This window comes from Pongo pygmaeus, chromosome 6 (genome assembly GCF_028885625.2).
Source record: "Pongo pygmaeus isolate AG05252 chromosome 6, NHGRI_mPonPyg2-v2.0_pri, whole genome shotgun sequence".
NCBI classification, from domain to species: domain Eukaryota; kingdom Metazoa; phylum Chordata; class Mammalia; order Primates; family Hominidae; genus Pongo; species Pongo pygmaeus.
The window spans coordinates 51807255-51831584 of NC_072379.2; the positions used below are offsets into that span (position 1 = coordinate 51807255).

At 40.1% G+C, this 24330-nt stretch overlaps 1 protein-coding gene across 5 annotated transcripts in view; it reads right to left on the reverse strand.

Annotated features, from left to right (window-relative positions):
* Positions 1-13779, reverse strand: part of NPSR1 (neuropeptide S receptor 1) — a 233563-nt gene extending 219784 nt beyond the window's left edge. For 4 of the 5 annotated variants that reach the window (XM_054496684.1, XM_054496682.1, XM_054496686.1 and 1 more), the window contains exon 1: positions 13438-13779. In XM_054496684.1, coding sequence (XP_054352659.1) covers positions 13438-13584 — 147 coding nt within the window. In that variant the 5' untranslated portion in view covers positions 13585-13779. The remainder of the gene's footprint in view (positions 1-13437) is intronic. The other variant, XM_054496685.1, reaches the window with a different exon arrangement.
* Positions 13780-24330: the final 10551 nt, after the last annotated feature.

A 24330-nucleotide genomic window follows, 5' to 3' on the forward strand; every position in this document is an offset into this window, starting at 1 on the left:
CCAGGGAATAGAGTTGAACATCCTGGGAGATGAGAACAGTAGGGGAGGGGGCATGAGAGAGGCTCAGCAGAAGGATTCCTGCTACAGAGTCTGGAATTGCTACTCTTGCAAGCTTTGTTTTCTGTGCAGCTAAGTTGGGTGGTTGGGTAGCAAAATGTAAAAGGCTAATGAGTTGGTGTGCAGTCAATTCATACAGCCAGTCATCTGCCTTGGTTTTCATTAGCTGTCTTGTTCCCTTGCCTGCATTTCTGGATCCCTTAATGTGCTCTCTGGGTCATGCAAGCCTTGCTTGCTTGGGTTCATTTCTGGGCTTCTGCAGAGTAAATAGATTCTTCCTATTTACTCTCATGGAAATACAATGCACACAATTTATTTGAGAGGTGGCATGGTGTATCTTACATGGTTATTTTGTTGTTTAGAATAATAAATGTAATACGTGCTCACTCTAGAAGATATAGTAAGGTTTTACACAAAGATAAAATAAAAATCATCTGCAAAGTAACTTTCAGAGGGAATTTCTTACTTTTCCATCTTGGTATTTGTTTCTTCTATATTTTATGAGTATATATAAAACTTGAAATATATTATATTTATTGTGCTTTTAAAAACCTTTAACATTGCACAAAGAGAAATGGTTATTATAGTTGCATAATATTCCTTAATATTCGATTCTATGGTTATATCACAATTTTGTTATTCCATTGTTAGAAACTTACTTTTTAATAAAACAACTTAATGCAGTCTTTGTTTCTGTCTTTGAATGTTTCTTTAGTATACTTATGGTATAATCCTACAAGTAGAATTACTAAGCAATGTCTGAATACATCATTTAAGTTTGCTGTATATTACCAAATTGTTCTCCAGAAAAATTGGGTTAAGTTGTTCTGATTTACTCTCCCACAAAGTTTTACAGAACTGTTCTGTGCTTTATATATTATTTTCCTTTCATCTTTATTTGATATATCTCATATTATGATGAATTATTGAGTTTGTATTGTTCAGACCACTAATAAACAATATTTTTTCACACATTCTTTTAACTTTGTATTTAATCTAAAATTGTTTTTATTTCCCATGCCCATTTTTCTATTAGAAATATTATTTATTTTCCCTCAAGGGCTCTTTATGTATTAAGGACTTTAACCATGTTATATTTTTATATAATTAATGTATATACTATTAGCTATAATATTATATATTTATTTTTATTGCAAATAATTTTCTGAGTTTGTTGTTTCCCTTTAAATTTTTGTTTTTAGGCTTGAGTAATGCTTGCTAATCCTAAAATTAGTGTCATCATTATATAATTTTTCTGGCTATTTTGTGAAAATTTAGTTCCGCAATCTAGCTGAGATTTACCTTACAACTTTATATAAGAACTATTACTCACCCACGACTTTTGTTGCAAAAATATTAGTTCCTTTTTTACTAATTATGGTAGTTTCTTTGTAACATTAAGTTCATATATGTGCCAGGACTTTATTTTCAGGGCAAACTATTTGTTATTATTGATCCATCTGTCAATCATTTTGCTAGTTCTGTAATGTTTTGCTTACTGTGGATATACATTTATTAATAACTAATAGGGAAACATCTTTCTTCCCCATAGTTGTTTGTGTTCAAATTTCTGAGCTTTTCTCACCTATTTTTAAAATGAAAATTTCAAATTATTTAATCAATTTAAAACAATCACATTGAAGTTTTGATTAAAATTGTTTCAAACATTATATGCTAATTTGGGAAGAATTGACATCTTCACTAAATTTAATCTTCCTATCTTGAAGCACTGCATGTCCTTCCACGTGTTCTATGTATTTCAGTAATGCTTCGCCTAGAGAATTAATGCTATCTTAAATTCGAATAGCGCTTTCCAGTTTATAAAACACTCTCATTTTTTCACGATCCTCTCAACAGCTGAGCAGAAGTTCCAACTTGGATATTTAGAGACTGCAGTTCTTGTTCTTGTTCTACCATCTACCAGCTATGTAACCTTGAGAAGGTCACTTTACCTCTCTGGGCCTCATCTGCTCAAAGAGCTAGTTCTGTTAGGTTATCTGATAGGTTCTTTCGGGAAAGCACATAATGTAGCAGAGTGTTTTCTGAAGTGTGTGCCAGTGATCATTATTAGAGGTAATATTGTAATGCTCTGTGGTCAAATAGATTTGGAAAATGCATGTTAAAGAATTAAACAAGTTTCTTTTCTTTCTTTCTTTTTCTTTTTATTATTATTTTTTTGAAACAGAGTCTCGCTCTGTCGCCCAGGCTGGAGTGCAGTGGTGCGTTCTTGGCTCACTGCAACCTCTGCCTCCCTGGTTCAAGCAATTCTCCTGCCTCAGCCTCCTGAGTAGCTGGGACTACAGGCACCTGCCACCACGCCCGGCTAATTTTTGTATTTTTAGTAGAGATGGGGTTTTATCATGTTGGCCAGGCTGGTCTCAAACTCCTGACCTCAAATGATCCACCCGCCTTGATCTCCCAAAGTGCTGGGATTACAGGCGTGAGCCACCATAAACAAGTTTATTTACCATAAGACTTCTCAGAGAGTTAAATAGGTGAATGCATCCTCTAAGTATATAATGATGTATAATATGTGGTGCTTCCCAAGATCTTTATTCCACATCCCCCTGACAACTGCTTAAGAACTCTCATAATTAGAGTTCTGTGGAACAACCTTTGGGAAGTTCTGATATGGTGGAAAGAGCATGCACGTTATCTGGGTTATAATTTTAACCCATATCTGGGTTAAAATTTTGGATTATTAACTATTATGTGAACTTATCTTCTCAGAGCCTCACTTTTCTTTTCTCTAAATCAAAGAGGATAATGCCTGTCTCAGAGCTTTAGTAGTTGCATTAGACATTACTGAGCACCAAGATTCCCTGCCTTTCCCAGCAGGAGGATTACATTTCTCTGCTCCACTGACATCAGACGTGACCATGAACTTACTTTGGCCAATGAATAGTGAGTGGAAGTCATGTGTTTTATTTCTGGGCAGAAGCTTATGAGAGCCAGGGCAAAGTTCGTTACTTTGTATCTGTCTAGCTCTTGCTCTTCTGACTTCAGTATTATGGAAGCCTGTGTTGACATGGGGCTTCCATCAGCTGGTTCCCTGAGAGATTACAATACACGGAGTCCCCACCTGTGATGGACATGGGACATGAGTAGGAAACAAACATTAAAATATTATGATTTTAACCCACTGAGAATATCCAGTTATTTGTTTCCTCAGCATAAGCTAGCTTAACCTGATTAATGAATGAAATAATCAATAGAAAAGACTGAGTGGCTTGATAGAATTGCATTCATTACATTATTCTAAGTTTTATTTTAGGCTGATAGTTTCTGTGTTCTTGAATACCCTTTGCATTTTAATCTTAACCTAGACCAAAAGTCCTGAAAAGGGATTAAATACATTGGAAAGGGAATAAATGTATTCTTAGCCAAAAGAATATCTTCTATCTGCATGGGTTGTTCTGTGTTGCCAAGGGTTAGAGTCTACAATAATAGGTGAAAGATTAGAAACCTGCATTTGAGCACTCACAATATTCCCTTTCATTTTTTATTAAATTATGACTTGTGAATAATGCTCCTTGTGTGAATACCTTCGTTCAATATCTGTATGTGAATGGAATTCTGAGTGCTGTGGGGATATCTTGGGTCTAATTCAGAGGTCTTGGCGAATCGTGGCTGTAGCCCAGCAAAAGTGTTTTGGCTTCTTTAAGGAACTCCAAGAATCCTTTAGACTCTGTCCAGAGGGCATGAGGAGTAGGAGTTTATTTTACATTAACATTAACCCCCCTAACATGCGTTAGGGGGGTTATAAGAAGAGACACTTGAGGAATGGAACTCAGAACTCTTTTACTCGGAATGGTTTTTTTGCTAATACTTGGAATCAGTTTATTGAAGAAAGAAGTTCTGATGAGATAAAAGAGGGTTGGTGAGAAAGGGGGAGAAAGAAATGTTTTTTTAAAACTGAGCATGCAAAGTCCAAGCTGAATGCCCTGGTAAGGATGAGGGCAAGCAGATAAGGCTGGGAAAAGAGAGGCTTGTGAGAGGGCAACGAATCTTCATGAGGGTTCTTGTGAGTCTTGTCAAAGTTATGATTGCATCTTATTCCTTTCCAACCACCTACTCCTGTCTTTAGAAGGAGGAAAGAGTCCCAGGAAGTTTCTTTTTTATTTATCTTTAGCAGTGCATGACTAGCCTGGGTGGGTGGAGAGTCTTTGAGGATGGAGTGTCTGGAAAGGTGGAGAATCTGAGTAAATGGACAGGCGGGGAAAGTGTAAATGGCCAGGAGGGTGAAGAAGCTGGATGAATGGAGAGTCTGGGAGACTGGCCTTTGATGGGGAAGAGCATCAGTCCTCCCCTACCTCCCACCTTCTCTGGGCTTGGAGAGGATTGTCACAGATTAGTAAGCAGAACTCCTCCATGACTACCCCGCTTTCTCCTGTCTCTCAAAACTCTTCCTCCCACATGAGAACTGGCTCCATTCCTACTTCACCATCCAGGCAGGAATGGTGGCTATTGTTCTGCACCCAGGGCAGAAATGCCTGGGGCTAGAGCAGCCCTGTGGTGTGCTGAGGGTCCCACAGCATAAAACTGGCTGCCAGATCCAGAGCCCATGGCTCCAGCTCACATTTTGCTTGGATGTTTTAAGCTGTCGGGAAAGGATGTGATTCCTTATGCTTTTTGGAGGAGAATAAAAAAATCTTCTTATTGAGCCATCATGAAAAAATGAGCAAATGTTTTGGGTAGTTTTTTGAGCTGATGTTTTCAGAATGGTTTTAGTATTTTTTCATAAAATTACATAAGTGAATGGCATTGTTATTATCTGGAATGTAGAGAATCATTTGAAAAATGTAAGGCCCTTTTCTTTGAGCGGGGGAGAAACTTTTACTTTCTTGGTTACTCAAAACCATACAGTCTAGTCCGAATCAGTCTTTATAAGAATCTATTCAATCTCTTTGTAATGTAGATAATAACCGGACAAAAACCATGGGCAGAGTCAGCCTCTGTACCCTCCAAATGTGTAATAATGCAATGTCTGCTTGACTCTCTGGGGGCCACATTTTAAGATCTTGGCTTCAATACTGTCAATGTCATATTACACTTAGTATTTATATCAATTAGGAAAGTATTCAGCTTAGCAGTGGCTTAAACAAAGATTTAACTTTTTTTTTCGTATAATAAGAAATCTGAAGATATGTTGCTGCTGAACTCAATTTGCTAAGATTCCCTTGGCTTTTTTTTCCTGTGGTCACAAAATGACTGCTGCAGCTCCATGCGTTGTGTCTGAATTCGAGTCGGGGGGACATCAGAATGCCAGTAATATCTTTCCACTTTTATCAGAAAAGGAAAAACCTTTATTAGAAATCTCAGAGACTTCCAATTAAGCTTCCCAAACTGTGCTACCTTTAACTGTAAGGGAGACTAGGAGAGTGAGTACTTAGCTGGGAAAGTGAGAAGGAGGTTGAAACTAAGTATTGTTTCAACCAGATGGTATCCTGGGTTACAGAAACCTGTTCTCTTTCCCTTTCCCTTTTCCAGGCTCTTGTAGTGCCTCTACTCACCAATCCTACTGATTTTTCCCAAAATCCGATAGCATCATCATTATTCCTCATCAGTACTAAATAATATAGAACATGGCTTACTGTGATGTCACGAATCCCAAATTATGACACCTATAAATTCAAGCCAAATGGTTGGTGAATAAGGATTAAGACTTTATCTACCCAAATTCATTCACATGAACTTATTGAGATATTAGCAGTAAACTTGTTTTACAGATTATTTCTTGATATACTCTTTCATTCAACAAAATATTTATTGACCTTTTATCTGCTATGTGTCAGTCACTGTACTAGGAATAGTAGGATCTAAAGGTGTCCCTAAATAACTGACATCTAGTCTGTGTGTGTGTGGGCATGTGTGTCTGTCACTGTGTATTTGTATGTGTCCATGTGTATGTGCTCATGGCTTGTGTGTATGCATGTGTGTGTGTATATGTAGGTCAACATGCATGTCAAGAGGAGAACCATGTTGCACAGAGATTCTAAGTGCTTTAGGAGCAGAAGGGTAGTGATGTGATGATGCTGGACTACTGAATTATTCTGAAGCCTTCCCAGAAGAGAAGGCAATTAAGGTTAGCATGGTATCAGAAGAAAAAGGTGTGAGAAAGGCATTTCCAGAAAAGGTAAACAGGACCCTGTATCCTCAGACTATGGTAAGACAGTCAATACAACGTGGTCCAGGATGTGAAGAGAGGAGTAGAGAAGGTGATTGGGTCAGAATGTGAAAGGCCAGTAGGCCAGGCCCAAGGATTTGGGTTTTATCTGCCAGAAGGTAAGGATCAAATCTTTAAAGCCATGCACTATACCCTCGACCCTGGGGGCGTTTCTCTTGCCCATCGAGGTAACTAATTCTTGCCAAAGGAACTCAGTCAAAGTCATGTGTCATTTCAGGCCAAAGCCAACCAGAGAAAGTTTACCATCTCCCCTGGAAGCCACTTGTTCTAGAAGGTATAGCTAAAAGTTGAACTGTTTGCTACTGTGATATGAGGGAACAATAAACCTCTGGTGTGTTAAACCACGGAGATTTAGGGTTTGTTTTTTACTGTTGGAGAGCTTAACCTATCCAGACCAAAATCAGCTCAGAATTCTCTTTCTTTTCTTTCTTATTTTATTTTTACCTTATCTTAACTTTTAGGAAGTTTACACCTTTAACTTCTCTCAGACTTTAGTTTCATATCTGCTCAAAGAAAAAGAGTGCTATTTTAAATCCCCCTAGAGCTGATGGGAGGTTCAAAGGTGATATTGTGAAATCATATTGCAAACTGTAAAGTGCTGACAAGAGTAATAGATCTATCATTTTTAGGCAGCCATCAATATTGCCTAAGTGGGAAAACAAGAACCTTGATTATTCCTTACAACTTCCTCATGACCTTGGGTGATTTTGCCATCTGTGGCCTGGAAAATCTTTGTATCAGAGAAGAAGCCATTTCTTTCTTTCTCCAGATAGGGCATAATTTGCTCTTTCTGCAAATAGCCTTTCATGTAGTGGGCCATTAAGTTTGCTTAGATAATAGCTAGACATAATATCAGAATGACAAAGTAAGAAATGGAAATTTTCCCTCTATATCTATATCTTACTCTACATTTTCATGGTCTCATTTTTTTTTAAAAGAAAAGAAACAGCTTAATTCACAACCATTGCTTGAGGACCACCTGCATTTCAAAGCTGTCCTGAAGTGCTTCCACCTGCAGTGGTCTCTCTCAGCATCTTCCGAAACTTCTTCCTTACAGCTAATGCTGCCTCCTCACCTCTCAGTAGTTGTCTTGAGAAAAGAGTGGAATGACGAATTCCTGGGACTCTAATTATGAATAATGAACACTATTGGGGGCCGCTCGCTGTTCTTTAAGGCTATACAAGCATTCTCTCACTTAACTATTCACAACAACTCTCTACAGGACATGCAATTATTAGCTTTGTTTGTTGGATGAGGAAACTCAGACACCGGTGGAAGTGCCCAAAGTCGCTCTGCTAGATGGTGTGGCACTGGGATTTGACCCCAGAAGTCTGGCTGTAAAGCCTGCTCTCTGAGCCACACTGACTCATTGAAATGATGGAGAAAGCTCAAAAGCCTGAGTTTACTTGGGGGACTGAGAGGTCCAGAGAGAAGCTCAGTTTACTTAAGAAAAATAGGGTTAGATTTCTTATCTACCTGAGTGCATGGCTTGAAACATTCTTACTTCATCAACAGGAAATTATTTCAAGGATGGCAGAACGACATTGTGAAGCATGAATGGATGCACTTCTTTCCACTTCTTTGATGCACTGTCCACCAGCCCAGGCAGCCCCACTGTCCTCAGAGTGCACTCTTTACTCTATCAATGCAGACAGAGAGAAACAAGTCAGCACTGGGCTTTCAAAATACCTCCTTGAGGATATCTTAAACAGCTGGAAGAGAAATGGGTTTTTCTGTTGCAAGAGGGTGTGACTTTTGAGCATTCAGAACACAGAGCCTGGAATAATAAATTCGGAGGAACACTGTGTCATCAATTTCCCCATGACAGGGGGGTCGCTGAGGGCGATGGAAGGGTTTGATGGCACAGCAGTGGTGTCAGATGCCAGGGAGATGTGAGGCAACTGAGACAATGACAAGAAGGTATTGGATTGCCCCCCTCCAAGGGTTAGCAGGAAAAAGGGGAGGAAGAGAGAACATTTGCTACATTTGGGGAGCACAGGATTGGAAGGTCGCTGAGGTCCACTTACAGTTTAGGGACCAGGGAAGGACAATCTCCCAGATTTTCCCATCTATCATGAGGTGGAAGTTGTATAGTGTAGGTGGCTATGTGGGATGAGAGAGGGCCAGAGATGCTCCATTTTGTTTTCTGCAGCCCAAAGTTGGTAGCAGTCAAACTTTCTATTCCTAGGAAGGAGGCAGAAATTATAGCTGGGATTGAGAGACAGGGATTCAAGCACCCTGTACCAGGAGAGAATGTGGCCAAGGGACATTACCCCAGAAAGCAGTGTGGGCCTGACACAGGTCGGATGGGAACCCAGGTGAAAGTCCAGAACGAGGATGACCACATCTGAGGGACAGACAGGTCTTGTTTCAGCTGATGCCAACTTGCTCAGATCCCTCCCTAGATCAGACTGTCTTCACCTTCCATTCCCTACCCCCACTGCCCCCCCCGACACACACACATACACACACACACACACACAAACACACAGAGAGAGAGAGAAATGCACTACCGACACACACACACACACACACACACAGAGAGAGAAATGCACTACAGAAGCACTGCCCCTGGAGTTAGATGGCTTCCCGAAGCCAGAAAATGTGAAAAGTCTTCTTGGGCTGAAAAGCTCTGCAATGACTAGGTTTATTCTGAATTAGCTAAGATTATGCTTCCTGCCATCAGATGTATTAGTAATGCAAAGAGAAATTTAGCTGAGGAAGATTTCCTTTTCAAATACTAGCGTCTATAGTTTGGAAATTGCGTGCCATCCTCAGCCTTTCTCATTTACGTGAAGTGAAATTGGACACACTGCACGGTAGAGTTTACCCAGGGTCAGGGATTGGAAAGCAGAGCACTAGGTCTGGGTAGCAGAACTGGCAGGAAGGAATAATATATTTAATAATGATTTAACCAAGCAAAACTAGTAGTAATTCCCTTAGGAGCAGCCACAGTACTCAACTGTAGAAACTCAAATTGAACATACTGAGCGAGACATATTGAGCGAGACTAATTAGAAAAGAATAAAAAATGCATGATGTAAATGCAAGACCGCTTGTTACAAATTGCAGGAGATACATTTGGGGGATGGAACATGAGGGATTCTGGATTCCAGGAAGGACATCACTGACACTGTCCTGGGGCCAGGGCAGGAAGGGAGAACAGCAAGCCCTGGAAAGGTGTGAGCCGTTGAGATGACAGTCACAGGTGAAAATGCCAGTACTTGATAGGTAGAAGAAGGTCTTAGAAATGAGTTGTCAACTGAAATGTAGTGACAACAAGCATGGTCTACTTAAGCTTCTTAATTTGAGCTCCCTTGCAAAAGCATAGTGTGAGATAATTGGGACATGCGTTGAGTTGAAATTTGCTCTTGTTATATTAATGGAGGAAGAGTGTGTTAAGAAAATTAACAGTAAGGCAGTGTGGCAGGGAGGGTGTACAAACAAAGGGAACAAACTGTGTCAAATCACCCTCAAGCACTTAGAAGTAGCCATTTACATATAAACAATAGTTAGACTAATTGTGTATCACTTGTAACTATCCACCGAAGGAGGTGCAATAAAAGATTGTTGTTAGGTGATATTTAGCAGTCTTAGTTCTTGTTTCTGCGCTCACCTATGAGTAATAAAACTAAGTTTCATTTATATTATTTTATAATTTAGGTAATTCACTAATCAAGACAGGTCTGCCTCCCAGTTACTTCTAATTAGGTTTCTCATTAAGTATCAGAGATTCAGGAAACATTGCTGGTGAATTCACCAGCAAAATTAAGGGCTTTCTGTGTGAAGAGTTTTGTATTTGTTTTGCATTTGGACAGCCTTATATTCAGATACCTCATTTATTTTCTGATGAGCTGTTCCCATTTCCCCTTGAAAACCTCTGGTAGATTCTTGAAACGCATATAATTCCTTAATGCCAAGACCTAGGTCTTGAAGAGGTGAGCTGGATGTGATCTTAAAAGTACACAAAACTGGAAACTGTGAAGGGAGCCAGGGTCTGAGCTGAGAATCTTGAACCCAAGACCATGTAGGGTTAGTTACACAAGGCCCATGGTAGAAGATGGGATGGGTGAACCCACCCCAGACCTCCCTGCTCATTTCCAAGAGCCTCACATGCTTAGGAAGGTAGAGTAGGTTAGAGTGGTGAGAGCAGAAGCCAGAATTCAAGGGTGGAGGTGGGAGGAAGGAACAGACTCTAAGCCGGTGAAGGAAGTGCCAGTAAGATCTAGACGGGGTGCTTTGTCTCCTCCCGAAAGAGCTTTGGGGTTCAGAGGATAAGAACTAGAATGTGAGATGGGAAACGAAGTCAGGAGCCTAGGTAAGTGGACTGAGCAAGACAGCTGAGACTAGGTAAGACTGCCATGCAATAGAGACGGATTCCCCAGGGCTGGACCAGGTAGTTGGTACCAGCTCATGGTGCCTCAGCTAATTCCATACCCCACCCACTGGAATCTAGACCCGACTTTGTTCTCACTGGCTTAGAAATGGATTAAGGACAAGCTGAACATGCTTGCAGAAAGGGACCTGGGTGAGTATAGAGACCAGACAGGGTAGGGGCTGATGGGTGGAAACTTGGTTAATGAGAGCCCCCACCCACCTCTGTCACAGGGAATACACGCTTTCTGTTGCTTATTTGACAAAATGTTGGTAATTGGAAGAAAAACCACATCACAATTTGTTTATGCAGTCAGTGTTTATTGAGTATGACTAACATAGTGGTAGGTCCTGAGAGAAAATATGAAACAAATGTAAGGCATTCATTTTACTCAAGGAGCTTGAGGACTGTAACACATTCAGCCAACGCATATGGAAATAGCAGTTTAAGACAGAGCTGCATTAAGTGGCAAGAAGAGAGGTACAGTCCGTGATACTAATGAAGCTCAGGGAGGGATGAGTCAAGGAGGGCTTCATGGAGGAAGCAACCCAAGCTGAGCTTTATAGACTGGGTAAAATTGAGATAAACAGTTGAAGATGGAAGGCAGGTGTGGATGGAAAGATATACCATGGATTGTGAGAATTAAATGAGATACTTCACAGAAGTCACTTGCTAAGTGAGTCTTGCTATGACTCTTGGCACCAAGAATGCCCAAAGTCAATGAGATGTATGGTTGTTGCTGTTATTTCTGTGACTTTTACTGCTGTTGCTATTTTTATTTTCATGCTATTTTTTTTACTGCTTTTGATGAAGGCAATGGGGATTAAAGGGATACATCTGGGAGACAGTAAAGGGGGCATGGTTTCAAACTTCTTCTCTAGAAGTATGTCAGATAAAATGAATTGCAGTGAACAAGGGCTTGCATCAGAACTATTTCTGTATCAACAATGCATTAAAATTGCTTGTGCTCAAAGGGGATCATAGAAAAAAAAGTTACACTGAGAAATGTAAGCTAAGTTCTCACAAATACCACCACTAATCACTGTGTAACTAAAAATCACAGGGTTTTAGTCAATACATGTATCTCTCAAATAATGAATCTGAGCATTCTAAGCTCCTGACCAGACACAATTCCTGTCTTTCTGCTTTTCTCCTTGTGCAGTGGTCCAGCCGTTTTGCTGCAAATATATCAACAGGAATCAGCTAGAGATGCTGTGATTCTCTTTAGTGTCTGGCGATGATGTCGCTAGTCTAGAGAGGACAAACACTCATAGAGAGCAAGGTGGGATTTGTTTCTTCACATATTCCAAATATCCCTGTAGGTGCTGTATTCAAAAAATGGCAAATGAGATTTCAGCTGAGATTGATTCTTGCCGGAGTCTCAGAATAACCACCTTATTGCTGATTTTATCCCCTTTGCAATGGAGGGCCTCTCTTCATTCTGCTTGCTGTCATGTTCTAAGAATATCAAAGAGGCTACACAGACAGCAATACTGAGTGGAGTCCTGTGCTTCCTGGGTGCACAAAGCCTGCCAAGACAGACTTTCTGGGTCTGCAGGCTGATTTCATGAAGGGGATTATTCAGTCAACATTAAGTGGTAACAAACTCTAATTTTACTTTCTAAGCTACATCATGGAGCTGTGCAGCTGGGCTGTGTATGTGCACATGCATTAGGAGGTGATTCCGAGGAACAGGGTTTCACTGAAGCCAGTGGAGGAGTGGTTTGCTCAGGTTCTGCTTTGCTGCAGGATCATTAGGACCCTGGAAGTTTAAGTCTGACTCCTGGGACAGCACCCTGCTGAAAGTTTTATTCTGAATATTTGCAAAAGAAGTGAACTTCCAGTAGGGAGGTGGACGTTACAGTAATGCTACCTCATTGTGTAAAAACCAAATCATTTCAAGAACATACAGAGGATTAACAACAACAACAACAACAACAAAACCCAACAAAGTAACAACTAGAATCTTTTTGAAGTATTTTTTTCTTCAGTGGAAAGGACCAGTTTGAGACCTGTGAATTATTGCAATGACTAAACATATCGTTAGACAGGGTGTGAAATAACCTGACTACCCAGCATTCTGAGGCAAGAAGCAGGAAACTATTGTTTTCCCAAATGCGTGGTTCATTTCTGTCCACAAGATCTTGTTGCAGAATAAGAAACAATACAGTATTAGCTTAATGAAGATCCTTCCTCAGCGTGGCCCTTAGATACTTTGAAGGTGAAACTCACCAAACTCTCTGTCTTTCATTTGTTCTAGGAGGTAATTTGTTGCAAATGGTGGCATCATCAACTACCCTCAAATAAATATATTTCTCACTGATGTTTAATGAAAAGGATCATCAAAGAAAGTGTCGTCCTTCTTGCCTTATTCAATGTTGTTTCTCATCATATCAGTCACTGTCCTGGGGATTGTGAGCTTTCCGCATCTCTGGTGTTCCTAGGAAAAAACTCATAGCTCTAACCCCTACTAGAAACAGACATTTCAAGTACTGCTATAGGATTAATTAAAAGTGCTTTCACCTAAGGAAAGGGGGAAAGTAAAAATCATTCACTCATAAATGTTACTCATTATTCACACATTACCAGCAGCATCAGAAAGAAAAACGCCACCCGTATTCCTAAGAAACTACAATCTAGGTCTCTGCACACTAAAGCTTGTTGCTTTAGCACTTCAGACTTTTAAAAATCCTTTTTAGTAAAGAAAATAAACAACACTCATTCACAATACTGGCTATGATACTTCAATTGACACTCTTAAGTTCCAGCAGTCTCATTGTTATAAGTCAGTGTTCAGAATCGCAGGCAAGAAACTTACCTTAAAGGAGTAGTAGAAGGAGCCCCATTCCTTTCCTTCCACCACTTCAGTAAAAGTCACTGTTTCAGTGCAAGCCACTGGGGAAGAATCCAGTGTCTGCCCGGTCCCACTGGAATCGAAGCTGCCCTCTGTGAAGTTGGCTGGCATGGCTCAGGCGGGGTTGAGCCTCACTGTCCCTGCTCCTGCAGCTGAGTGAGGGAGTCCAGCTTGCCTCCTGAGAGCTGGGCAGCAGCTGCAGCTCTGCTGAACAGAAGCACAGAGCCCTCCCTGAGCCCACCTCACTGAAGAGCTCTGCCTGATGACAGGGAGGATATACGTGCTGCTCTCTCCTTGGCAATTACCACCAGATAGCCAGTGCAGCACAACCCTCATCACCCCACATTCCCACCCAGGGCCAGGGTCCCACCCCAAGAGCAAGGTGGAACTCCCCATAGCCATCGACATGGCTTCCTGGATGGGACCCCTGTTCTGTTATGCTTTTCCTTACTTCCACAGTGGACCCCCACTTCTGCTCCATCTTCAACAATACAGGAATTTGGACTAATCAGTAGGTGCATGAATTCGGGTCATGTTTCCACTTCTGAAATCAAATTATAATTATGCATTTGTTTCAGCTGAGGTTGCTTTCTGACTTAAAGCCTCACCTTGCCATCTACTGTGTCGTGTGCTCTTATTTCCGTAAGTGTAGGCAAATAGTACATTTGTATTTCACACCCTTAGTTCTATCTAGGTGTTCACAGGGCGGTTCTCAGAGAAACATGAGGTCTGTGTTTGTCAATAAGCCACAACACTTTGTGATATGACTGGGAGGGGCCTGGTGAAGATTCTTACTGCCTTCAGTATATTCACCTCAGTTTCTACCTAGGACCAATACTCAGGGCAAGGGTGGAAAGGAGGTAATGCAGCATCCTGGGCATCACAGACAGGGCTAGGCGAGAATACTAAGAGCTGCTCCTGTTTCACAAAAAACCTGCAAAGCACATTTACACGTTCTTTCATTCAGTTTCCCAAACAACCTTGTGAGATAGGCAAGGAAGTTATCTTTATGTTCTCCTTTATTCTAGCAGAGAGTGGCTCCAATAGGTGAAATGACTTGCCCAAGATCCCGCAGCTGCTGATGTAAATGAGCTGACAACCCATCTCCAGAACTTCCTAGACAGTGGTGCTTTTACTGTAACAGACTGGTTTGCATCAAATCTCAAATGTCTATGGGGCATGAAGGTAACATGAATGAGGGTAGCAGGCCAGGTATAAAACAATAGGAACTAAGCTGCTCATGTGACAACCAAGCATAATACCTGATTCCTCACATTGAGAACACTCTGTGAACCAACCAGGTCCAGCCACTGGTTTATGACACCTGGAATAAGAGGTAGTAGCTTTAGTGGCCACCACTGAAGAACCTGGCCCCCATAAGATCTCCTGGGAAAGCTTTATTATAAACCATCGAGCCCCAAGGAGAGCACAGTGCTCTAGCAATGAGAAGGCATTAAGTCTATAATGAAGGGCAGCAAACAGAAGTGAGTTGTGTAGAAAACTGGATAAGCTGTGGGCTCTTAAGGAAAGGTTCAAAACAGGACAACAACTCAATAGCAAAACAAGTGCAGCATATTCCAACTAACAAATAGGCATGAAGATAGGCTCAACCATATTAAAAATTAAGGAAAATAACTCAAAACAGTAAGAATGTTTACCTATTAGCATAGTGAAAGCTAGCGTATGGCTATCCCCAAGTGCTGACAAGATTGAAGGGAAACGGGTGTACATCTTTACTTCTGGTGAGAGTTAGTTGATGTGGTAATTTTTGAAGAGCAATTCAGCAGTATTTAGTAAAGCTGGAGTTACATATCCTCTAATACATTGTTCCATTTCTAGATGCTAATAATTTTTCATCTCTATCTGGGTTGCTTACATGTGCTCAATTCACGTAAATTCTTTGCACTACATACTTAAAACATATGCACTTTTCTGTAGGTATGTTTTACTTCAAGAAAATGTTTATAAGACGAAATCTGTGATGAACTCCTGGGAGAAGGTAGAAGCTGGTTAGGTCACAGTGTGGTAGGGGCAAAGTGAGAGAAAGTGGCAGATGCCATGGACAGAGAATAGGTGGGGAGAGAGAGCTTTCTGGTTGTTTCCTTTTCTCTCCATTCATGATCCAGATAGACCATTGTTTAACCTGTGGCCACCTAAGAGAAACATTTATGTATGTGTACAAGCAGTCATGCAAAATGATGCCTTTGCAACGTATTAAAGAAACATATCAGAAGCAACCTAAATATTCATGATGTCAAAATCAATGAATCATCCCAAACTGGAAACCACCCAAACATCCATCAACTGGATGAATAAATTTTCATGTAGTCACACAATGAAATACTATATAGCAATAAGAAAATGATCTGCAGCCAAAAATAACATAAATGGAACTTACAAACATAATATTAAGCAAAATAATACATACAGTTGTTTTCTTTTTTTTTTTTTTTTGAGATGGAGTCTTGGTCTGTTGCCCAGGCTGGAGTGCAGTGGCACGATCTTGGCTCACTGCAAGCTCTGCCTCCTGGGTTCACGCCATTCTCCTGCCTCAACCTCCCAAGTAGCTGGGACTACAGGCGCCTGCCACCACGCCGGCTAATTTTTTGTATTTTTAGTAGAGACAGGGTTTCACCATGTTAGCCAGGATGGTCTTGATCTCCTGACTTTGTGATCCACCTGCCTTGGCCTCCCAAAATGCTGGGATTACAGGTGTGAGCCACTGTGCCCGGCCCTTTCATTTTTATGAAGTATAACTATGCATGTATATAACACAATGGAATACTATACAGTAGTTAAAAGAAAGTTGAGCGGACAAGAAGACAAACTAACATGGTATAATGATTAACTGTATGTGTCAGCTTGACTGGGCCATGAAGTGCCCAGATAGTTAAACATTATTCTGGGTGTGTCTGTGAGGTGGCTCTGGATGAGATTAGCATTTGAATTGGCAGACTGAGTAAAGCAGATTTCCCTCCCTAATGTGAATGGCTCTCGTCCATTCAAATTAAAGGCCTGAATAGAATAAATAGGCTAATTCTTCTGTGAAAAGGGGGGATCTCCTCCTGCCTGACTTCTTTAAGCTGGGACATTGTTTTTTTTCTGGCTTTTGGGCTTGAACTGAAACATCACTTCTTCCTGGGTCTCAAGCCTGCCACCTTTCAGACTGGAACTACACCACTGGCTCTCGTGGTTCTCAGGCCTTCATACTCAGACTGGAACTACACATCAGCTCTCCTGGGTCTCCAGCTTGCTGCTTGCAGATCTTGGGACTTCTTGGTCTCTATTAATTGTGTGAGTGATTATTTCATATTGTATTCCTTATAATAAATTTCTCTCTCTGTTTCTCTCTCTCCCTTCTCCCTACACACACACACACACACACACACACACACACACACACACACAAACACACACACACCCCTCCTACTAGTTCTGTTTCTGTTTCTCTGGAGAACTCTAATACACATTCTCACCTGAACTCATTTGTAGAAATTCCATAAAAATGAGAGAGTCATTGATGAAATGCAGGACTTAAAGGAAAACCAGAAGACATTTGCTAGAACGGCTTAAATGATAAAGATGGAAAATACTACATGTTGATGAGGATGTGGAGGAAAAACTAGCATACCCTACTGTAGTGATGCAAATTGGTAAAAACCCCTTTGGAAAACTGCTCAGTAGTATCATCTACTGCCGAACATGTATGCATGCTCTATGACCTAGCAGTTTCACTGCTAAGAAAATACCCGACACAAATGAGCACACATGTTAACAAAAAAAGTTACAGTCAATATGGCAGATCTGTTTGTAATAGCCTCCAACTAGAAGCTACATAAGTGCCATTCAATAGTAAAATGGAAAAATAAATTGATATATAAAATGGAAAAATAAATTGTGGTATATCTACACAGTGGAAAACATACACTAATGCAAATGAATGATGCTGGATGCTGGTAATATTCTGTTCATTGACTGGACTGATAGTAACCTGTAGGTGTTCCACTTGTGGAAATGCATTGAGCTATATACACTTATAATTTCTGCATGCTTCTGTATGTGTGTTATATAAGCTTATTTAAAAAAAGCTGTGAGAAAATCCTGGAGTTAGATTAGAAGCTGACTGAGTCACAGTTTGATAAAGATGGGAGCTTGGATGGGGAAATGGCAACTTAGAGCAGGCAAAGGCCAGGTGCTATGAACAGGAGATAGGCTGAGATAGAACTCTTTTTAGTTGTGTCTTTTTCTGCACACACTGTCCAGGTGGCTCATTCCTTGGCCTGTGGTTACCACACAGCAGAAACTCTGGAGCCTGGCCTAGAGCTGGGTCAGTGGGGCACGGAAGCAGGGGAGCAGATCGAAACATGTGTGGATGGGCAGCTGGCACTGAGTGTTTCTTCTTGTCCATCTATATTAAGTTGAAATCAAGGTGTTGGCTGCAATTGGGAACTCATCACAGTGTCAACTGGGGAAGGATCCACCTCTAGGTCCTCCCATGCTGTTGGCAGAATTCCTTTCCTATGGCCATAGAACTCATGGCAGCTTCTTTCTTCAAAGCCAGCAAAGGGGAAAGAGATTCTAACAAGATGAGTACAATACTCTTATGTAATCACACACATGTCATTGTATATGTCCTGTTTCCACATGTCATTGTATATGTCCTGTTTCCATTGGCTGAAAGCAAGTCACATAGTCTACTTACACTCAAGAGAAAGGGATTATAGAAAAGTGTGAAAACCAGGTCTCAGATATCATGGGGGTCACCTTAAAGTCTATCCTCCACACCACTTCATGGGCTAGATGTTTACAAATGAAGAGGCAGCTCGCGAAAAAGACCCAGGAAGCCCAAGCATGGCAGCTCACAATCATAATCACAGCACTTTGGGAGGCCAAGTTTTGGGGTCACTTGAGCCCAAGGAGTTCAAGACCAGCCTAAGCAACATAGACCCCATTTCTGCAAAAAATAAAAACAATTAGCTGGATACGGTGGTGTGTGCCTGTGATCCCAGCTACTCAGGAGACTGACGTGGGAGGATCATTTGAGTCCAAGAGGTCGAGGCTGCAGTGAGTTGTGACGGCACCACTGTACTCCATCCAGAGTGACCTGAGACCCTGTCTCAAAAAGAAAAAAAAAAAAAAAAAGAAAACAGGGAAGAGTGGAGCTAAGTATTTTAGGCATACCAACAGGAAATACTGAGTATAAAAATAAACAGCTGAAAAAACTACTAAATAGATGTTTTGAATGGCTGGAGAAGAGAATGAATGAGATAAAAGACATGTGAAAAACTCTCAGAAGACATTAAAAGTGATATTATGAAAAAATGGGACAAACAGTTAAGGAATATGTGCAATAAAGGTAGATGTCTGAACATTTGTATCCTGAGTCCCTGTGGGAGAGTTAAAAATTAATGGAAGAGATTGGAAAACAAAATTTATGAAACAATTTTATTTACAATCCATAAAAATTCTCGAAATTTTGATATGTAAAATTCTTAAGAATACATTTACAAAAGACATAAAATATCTCTATAAAACATAGCAGAAAGAAATGAATAAAGACATGAGGAAATTGAGAGGAATGCCAGTTCAGGGACTGGAGGACTCGGGATTGCTAGAAATGTCACTTCTTCCCAAATTGATCTATAGATTCAGTAAAATTCCACTAATAATCAATCCAAGATTTTTAGTAGAAATTAACAAGCTGATATCAAAATTCATGTGGAAAGGCAACAAATCTAGATTATCCAAAGCACTTAAAAATATGAAGAATATCATTGAAGAACTTAAACTACCTGACTTCAAGATTTTATATAAAGCTACAGAATTCTAGACAGTGGAGACTGATGAACAATGGAACAATACATTTTGTATGTAAAAATTGATCTCTGCTTATATAGGTATCTGATTCTTGACAGAGGTACCGAAACTAACCAGTGGTGAATAGAAAGTCTTTTCAACAAATGGCACCAAGCAACTGGATATTCACATGAAAAAGGAAATGATCATCAGCTTATGATTCTCATCATGGCCAAAATTAATTTGAAGTGGATCACAGACTCAAAACTATAAGCCTTTATAAAAAAGCAGAGGAGAATATTTTTACAACTTGGGGTTAGGCAAATATTTCTTAGATAGGATGCAGAAGCAATAATCACAACAAAACTTGAAAAACTAGACTTCATTAAAATTAAAATATTATGATAATCAAAAGATGTTTTGAAAGTGTATTTTTTTTTAAAAAAAAGAAAAGATGTCAAAATGTACAGAAAATATTGGGAGAAAACATTTATAAAATACACATCTGACAAAGAACTGATATCAAAGATATATCAATAACAATAAGGAGACAAAAAAATTAAAATGGAAAATTAATATAGACACCTCACAAAGGACAATATGAGAATTCGCCACAAGTATTTGTACAAGTGCTCAAGAACAATGGTCTGGGAAATGCACAATGAGATGCTACTACACATTCACAAGAATGACTAAAGTTCAAGAGACTGACAACACCAAAAGTTGGTAAAGACATGCAGCATTTGAAATTCTCACACAATGCTAGTGGAAGGAAAAAATGGTACCACTATTGTGGTTTATGTTTGTTCATGAAAAACTGGAAAGATTCCAGGTGTTCATCAGTGGGAGAATGGGTAAATAAACCAGGATATACCCATACGATGGAATCCTTCTCAGCAATAAAAAGGAGCAAAGCAATAATACATGCCACAACATGAGTTAATTTCAAAGTCATTAGGCTGAAAGAAAAATCCTTAAAAATGTGTATTATATAATTGTGTTTATCTTAAGCCCTGGAATAAGCAAAACTAATTTATGGTAGAAAATTTAAGCATGGTAATTGCATCTGTGGGTATGGCTATGGGGCTGGATTTGGAGGGTGGGAAGAGGCACGGAGAATTTTCAGAGGTGGTGGTAATGTTATGTATCTTGATAGGGGCCTAGGATACACAGGTGTATGCATCCGTCAAAATGCATTGAATGGCATAATTAAGATTTGTGTATTTTATTGTACCTAATTTTTACTTAAGGAGACAAAATAAAAAATATATAAACAAATAGTAGTATGCATTTACTTGATATTCATGCTGAAGCATTTGAAGGGACCTTACTGATGTTGTTGACTTACTTGGAAATGCATTAAACATTTCCTAAAATAATTGTTGGATAGAAAGTTGAATAGAGTGATAGGTCCATGACAATGCAAAAAAAAATTGATAGAATCTAAGTGGTGTTTATATGAGTTTTCATTGTATAATTCTTTTCTATATGATTGGAAATTTTCATAATAAAATATTTTTTAAAATTTAAGGAAAATTATTTGAAGGAATAATTATTGAAAATTTGTCAGAATTAAAGGAAGTGGTAAGACTTTAAATTGAAAGGATATAGCAGGTGTGAAACAAGAGAAGAAAAGGAAAACCTAGACAAGTAACAGTACAATGTAAGGATATCAAGGACAAGGGAAAAATTCTAAACATTTTCAAAGAGAAAAAACAGAACCTTTACAAAGAAATAGGCATCATATGGGTATCTGAGTTCTTAATAACAATACTGGATGCAAGAAGACCATTGAATAATGACTTGGAGATTTAAAAAAATATCTTCAAACCTAAAATCTTATATCCAGAAAGGTTCATGTGTGAATATAAAATGTTTTTTTCACATTCCTGGCTCCAAAATGAACCATTTCTTTTGGGGTGGGGGGGTGGATGGAGGATGTCAGATGACCTTGACACAAATATCAAAAGATTTTTTAAAGAAATACAAATTTTGGTATGATTTGAGAAATCTATTGACCAGTAGTCTACACAGCAAGTTATATTTAACTTTGTTACATTAAAAAAAAAAAACTAACTCATCATTTTTATATAGGTTAAGTCTCTTTAATAAGAAAATGATGAGATCGCTGGTTATTCACAAATTTCAATAGCCAATACCTTGAGACCCTGCTCCTGGGAGTTCTGTTCTAAGGGTTACAATACAAAAATATGGGGGTAGCAGATTCCAAGTTTGCATGCTGCTTCAGAAGCTTCTCTGGATATTGCAGTCAGAGGAGATAAATGGAGCAGAACCTCAGCTGGCTGCAAATTTGTTGAAATTTACTCTCAAGGATCAGTGCTATAGAGCAGTAGTCCTCAAGGTGTGGCCCAAGGACTGGCAGCATCTGCATCATTACCTGGGAACTTGCTAGAAATGAAAATTCTGGGGCCCCACCCCAGACCTACTACTTTAGAATCTCTGGGGGTGGGGCCCAGGAATCTGTGTTTTAACGAACCCTCCAGATGATTCCAAATTCTGCTAAGTTTGAGAAGCATGATCCCAGAAAAGCATGTTGAAGTTGATGGAGTCATCAGAAGGATGAACTGGGTGACATGGGGTGGAGTCACCTGACTGGGGCAGGGAGGGATTGAAATGCCTCAATCCACTGGCTTTTAGGTATAAGATAAATGTGATTACTACCTTTTGACATATTTCTAAAAGCAGTTCTATGGTTCCTGACATTTCCTCTAATATGATACATATGCCTAGAAAATTTTCTCCCATGTATCACTGAGATTTGATGAATTCTCTATAATGTGTAGGGAAGTAAGCTATACTACAATATTATGATAGCTAATTATTGTAGCGACTATTAATTTCATTCAAGGATGGTGGTTCTTTACAGCTTTGGAGGTAGACTCCTAATCCTGGCCAATTGCTCATCATTAGTTGTAACATCATACTTTACTCTTTCACTCAATACCTACTTATCACACAGGTCTCCTGGCAAGAAAGGGCTTTTCTACCTCTGCTAAGAGTCCTTTTGTTTGTATCCCCTTGGTAACCTTTTCCTCATACATCATATTGCTCATCCCTATTTAATACTTTGTCTAAATATTTCTGTTCTCTGATAGACAATGATCTCTGTAAGGGCAGGGACCACTGCTGTTGTACTGACCACTGTACCTTTGTGTATCAAGCTCAGTGCTTGGCATCAAATAGATATTTGTTGAATGAATGACTCAGAGTGCAAGCTCATGAGTATCGTGTTGTTATAGGATAACCTTGAAACTTTTCTAATTTAACAAAAACAGGACTTTAACTTTATTAATTAGATATTAACTGATAAGAGCAACTACAAACCCTAGCATGTTGTGATGGTACAGTTAAGAATCTTTGCCCTGAATAGCCAGTGGTACTGGGGGTACTGGCCATGGCGAGGCTGACAGCTTCCCTCACCGTGATTCTACTCTGGTTTGAGAGCTCTGGTCTCTGCTACCTCTATTACAAAAGGCAGCCCAGCATCCCCCTCCTTGCCACCCCTTGACACAAGTGAATAGTTTACTAAGAGATTGCAATAAATTGTGCATCACACCTTGTGTTACCTGTGGAGACTGGGAACCCTCTCAAAGCCCAGTATTTTACATGTTTACTGCTTGCCGGGATAGGGGTTCTCAATCCTCCATGCACATTGAAATAATCTGGGGTGTTTTACAATCCTCCCTGCACATTGGAATAACCTGGGGTGCTTGCATGCCACCCTGGAAGGTTCTGAAGAGATTGTTCCAGGGTGCAACCTGGGCATTGGGATTTTGAAATGCACCCCAGGTAGTTCTAACGTGCATCTGAAACTGTCCCTATAAACTGTATAAAATTAATCAGGGAAGAAAGGAGTGGAAGAAATGAAAAGAAACCAAGCCTGCAGCACATTCAGCATTAATCATGAGGTCAACTTGCTCTCTTACCTGCTTCCTTACAGTTGGTTGGTGCTTATTGTCCTAGAATCAAGTAAACCCTGTTACAATATTATAGTTCACCATAATCATTCTGTAGATAACACCTTGAACATTATAAAATGTTGTTTTCTCTTTGAGAAATTCTTTCAGGTCCTGCATACCAATGAAACTATTGATGTCAGCTGATCTAAAGGACCCCAGTGATACCAACTGGTCTGAAGAACCCCATGAGAAGCTGACTCACCAAAGAAGGCAGTTTCCATGACTTTGGGAGGCTGAGGCAGGTGTATCACCTGAGGTCAGGAGTTCGAAACCAGCCTGGCCAACATGGTGAAAACTGTCTCTATTAAAAATACAAAATTAGCCAGGCATGGTGGCACTCACCTGTAATCCCAGCTACTCGGGAGGCTGAGGCAGGAGAATCACTTGAACCTGGGAGGTGTAGATTGTAGTGAGCCAAGATCGTGCCATTGCACACCAGCCTGGGCAACAAGAGCAAGCCTCCGTCTCAAAAAAAAAAAAAAAAAAAATCACCAGCCCAGAAGTCTTTGTGGAGGTGGATCTCCTTGCTCCTCCTATCTCCTTGTTCGGTGCCTTGCTGTCATTAAACTTTCTCTGCTGCAAACATTGTTGTTTATGTAATTGATTTGTTACTGCACAGCAGGCATAGGAGCCTGTTGGTTCTACAACACATCCAGGGAAATAAATCCATACCCTAGGAGGAGAGCAGTTCTAGGTTCCTGGTTCTGGTTTGTATGTTTGCTGCCTGCCCAGCAGTTTTCATTCTGAGGCTACTTTCCTAATTATCTGGTCCTGCCTGGCCTTCAGCCCTGAGGGATGCTTCTGGCACTCATGGGATGCACAGGAAGCCGAACATTCTTTGTGTGTTTCACTTTTTCAAGACCCAGTTTAAGCCATGGGGCACCCATAGTCTCAGGGGAGCAGAGAAAAGGAGGGAACTTTCCAACTTCTTTATCTTTGGGCCATCTCTTTTTCTTGGCAACAGGAAGTCATAGTCAATATCCTTTCTGGAGACTGTCAAACACCACATTTGGATCACATTTCAAAAATTAAATATAGCCTTACTTAAAAATGTCCAACATGAGCCTGAAAGCAGAATGTC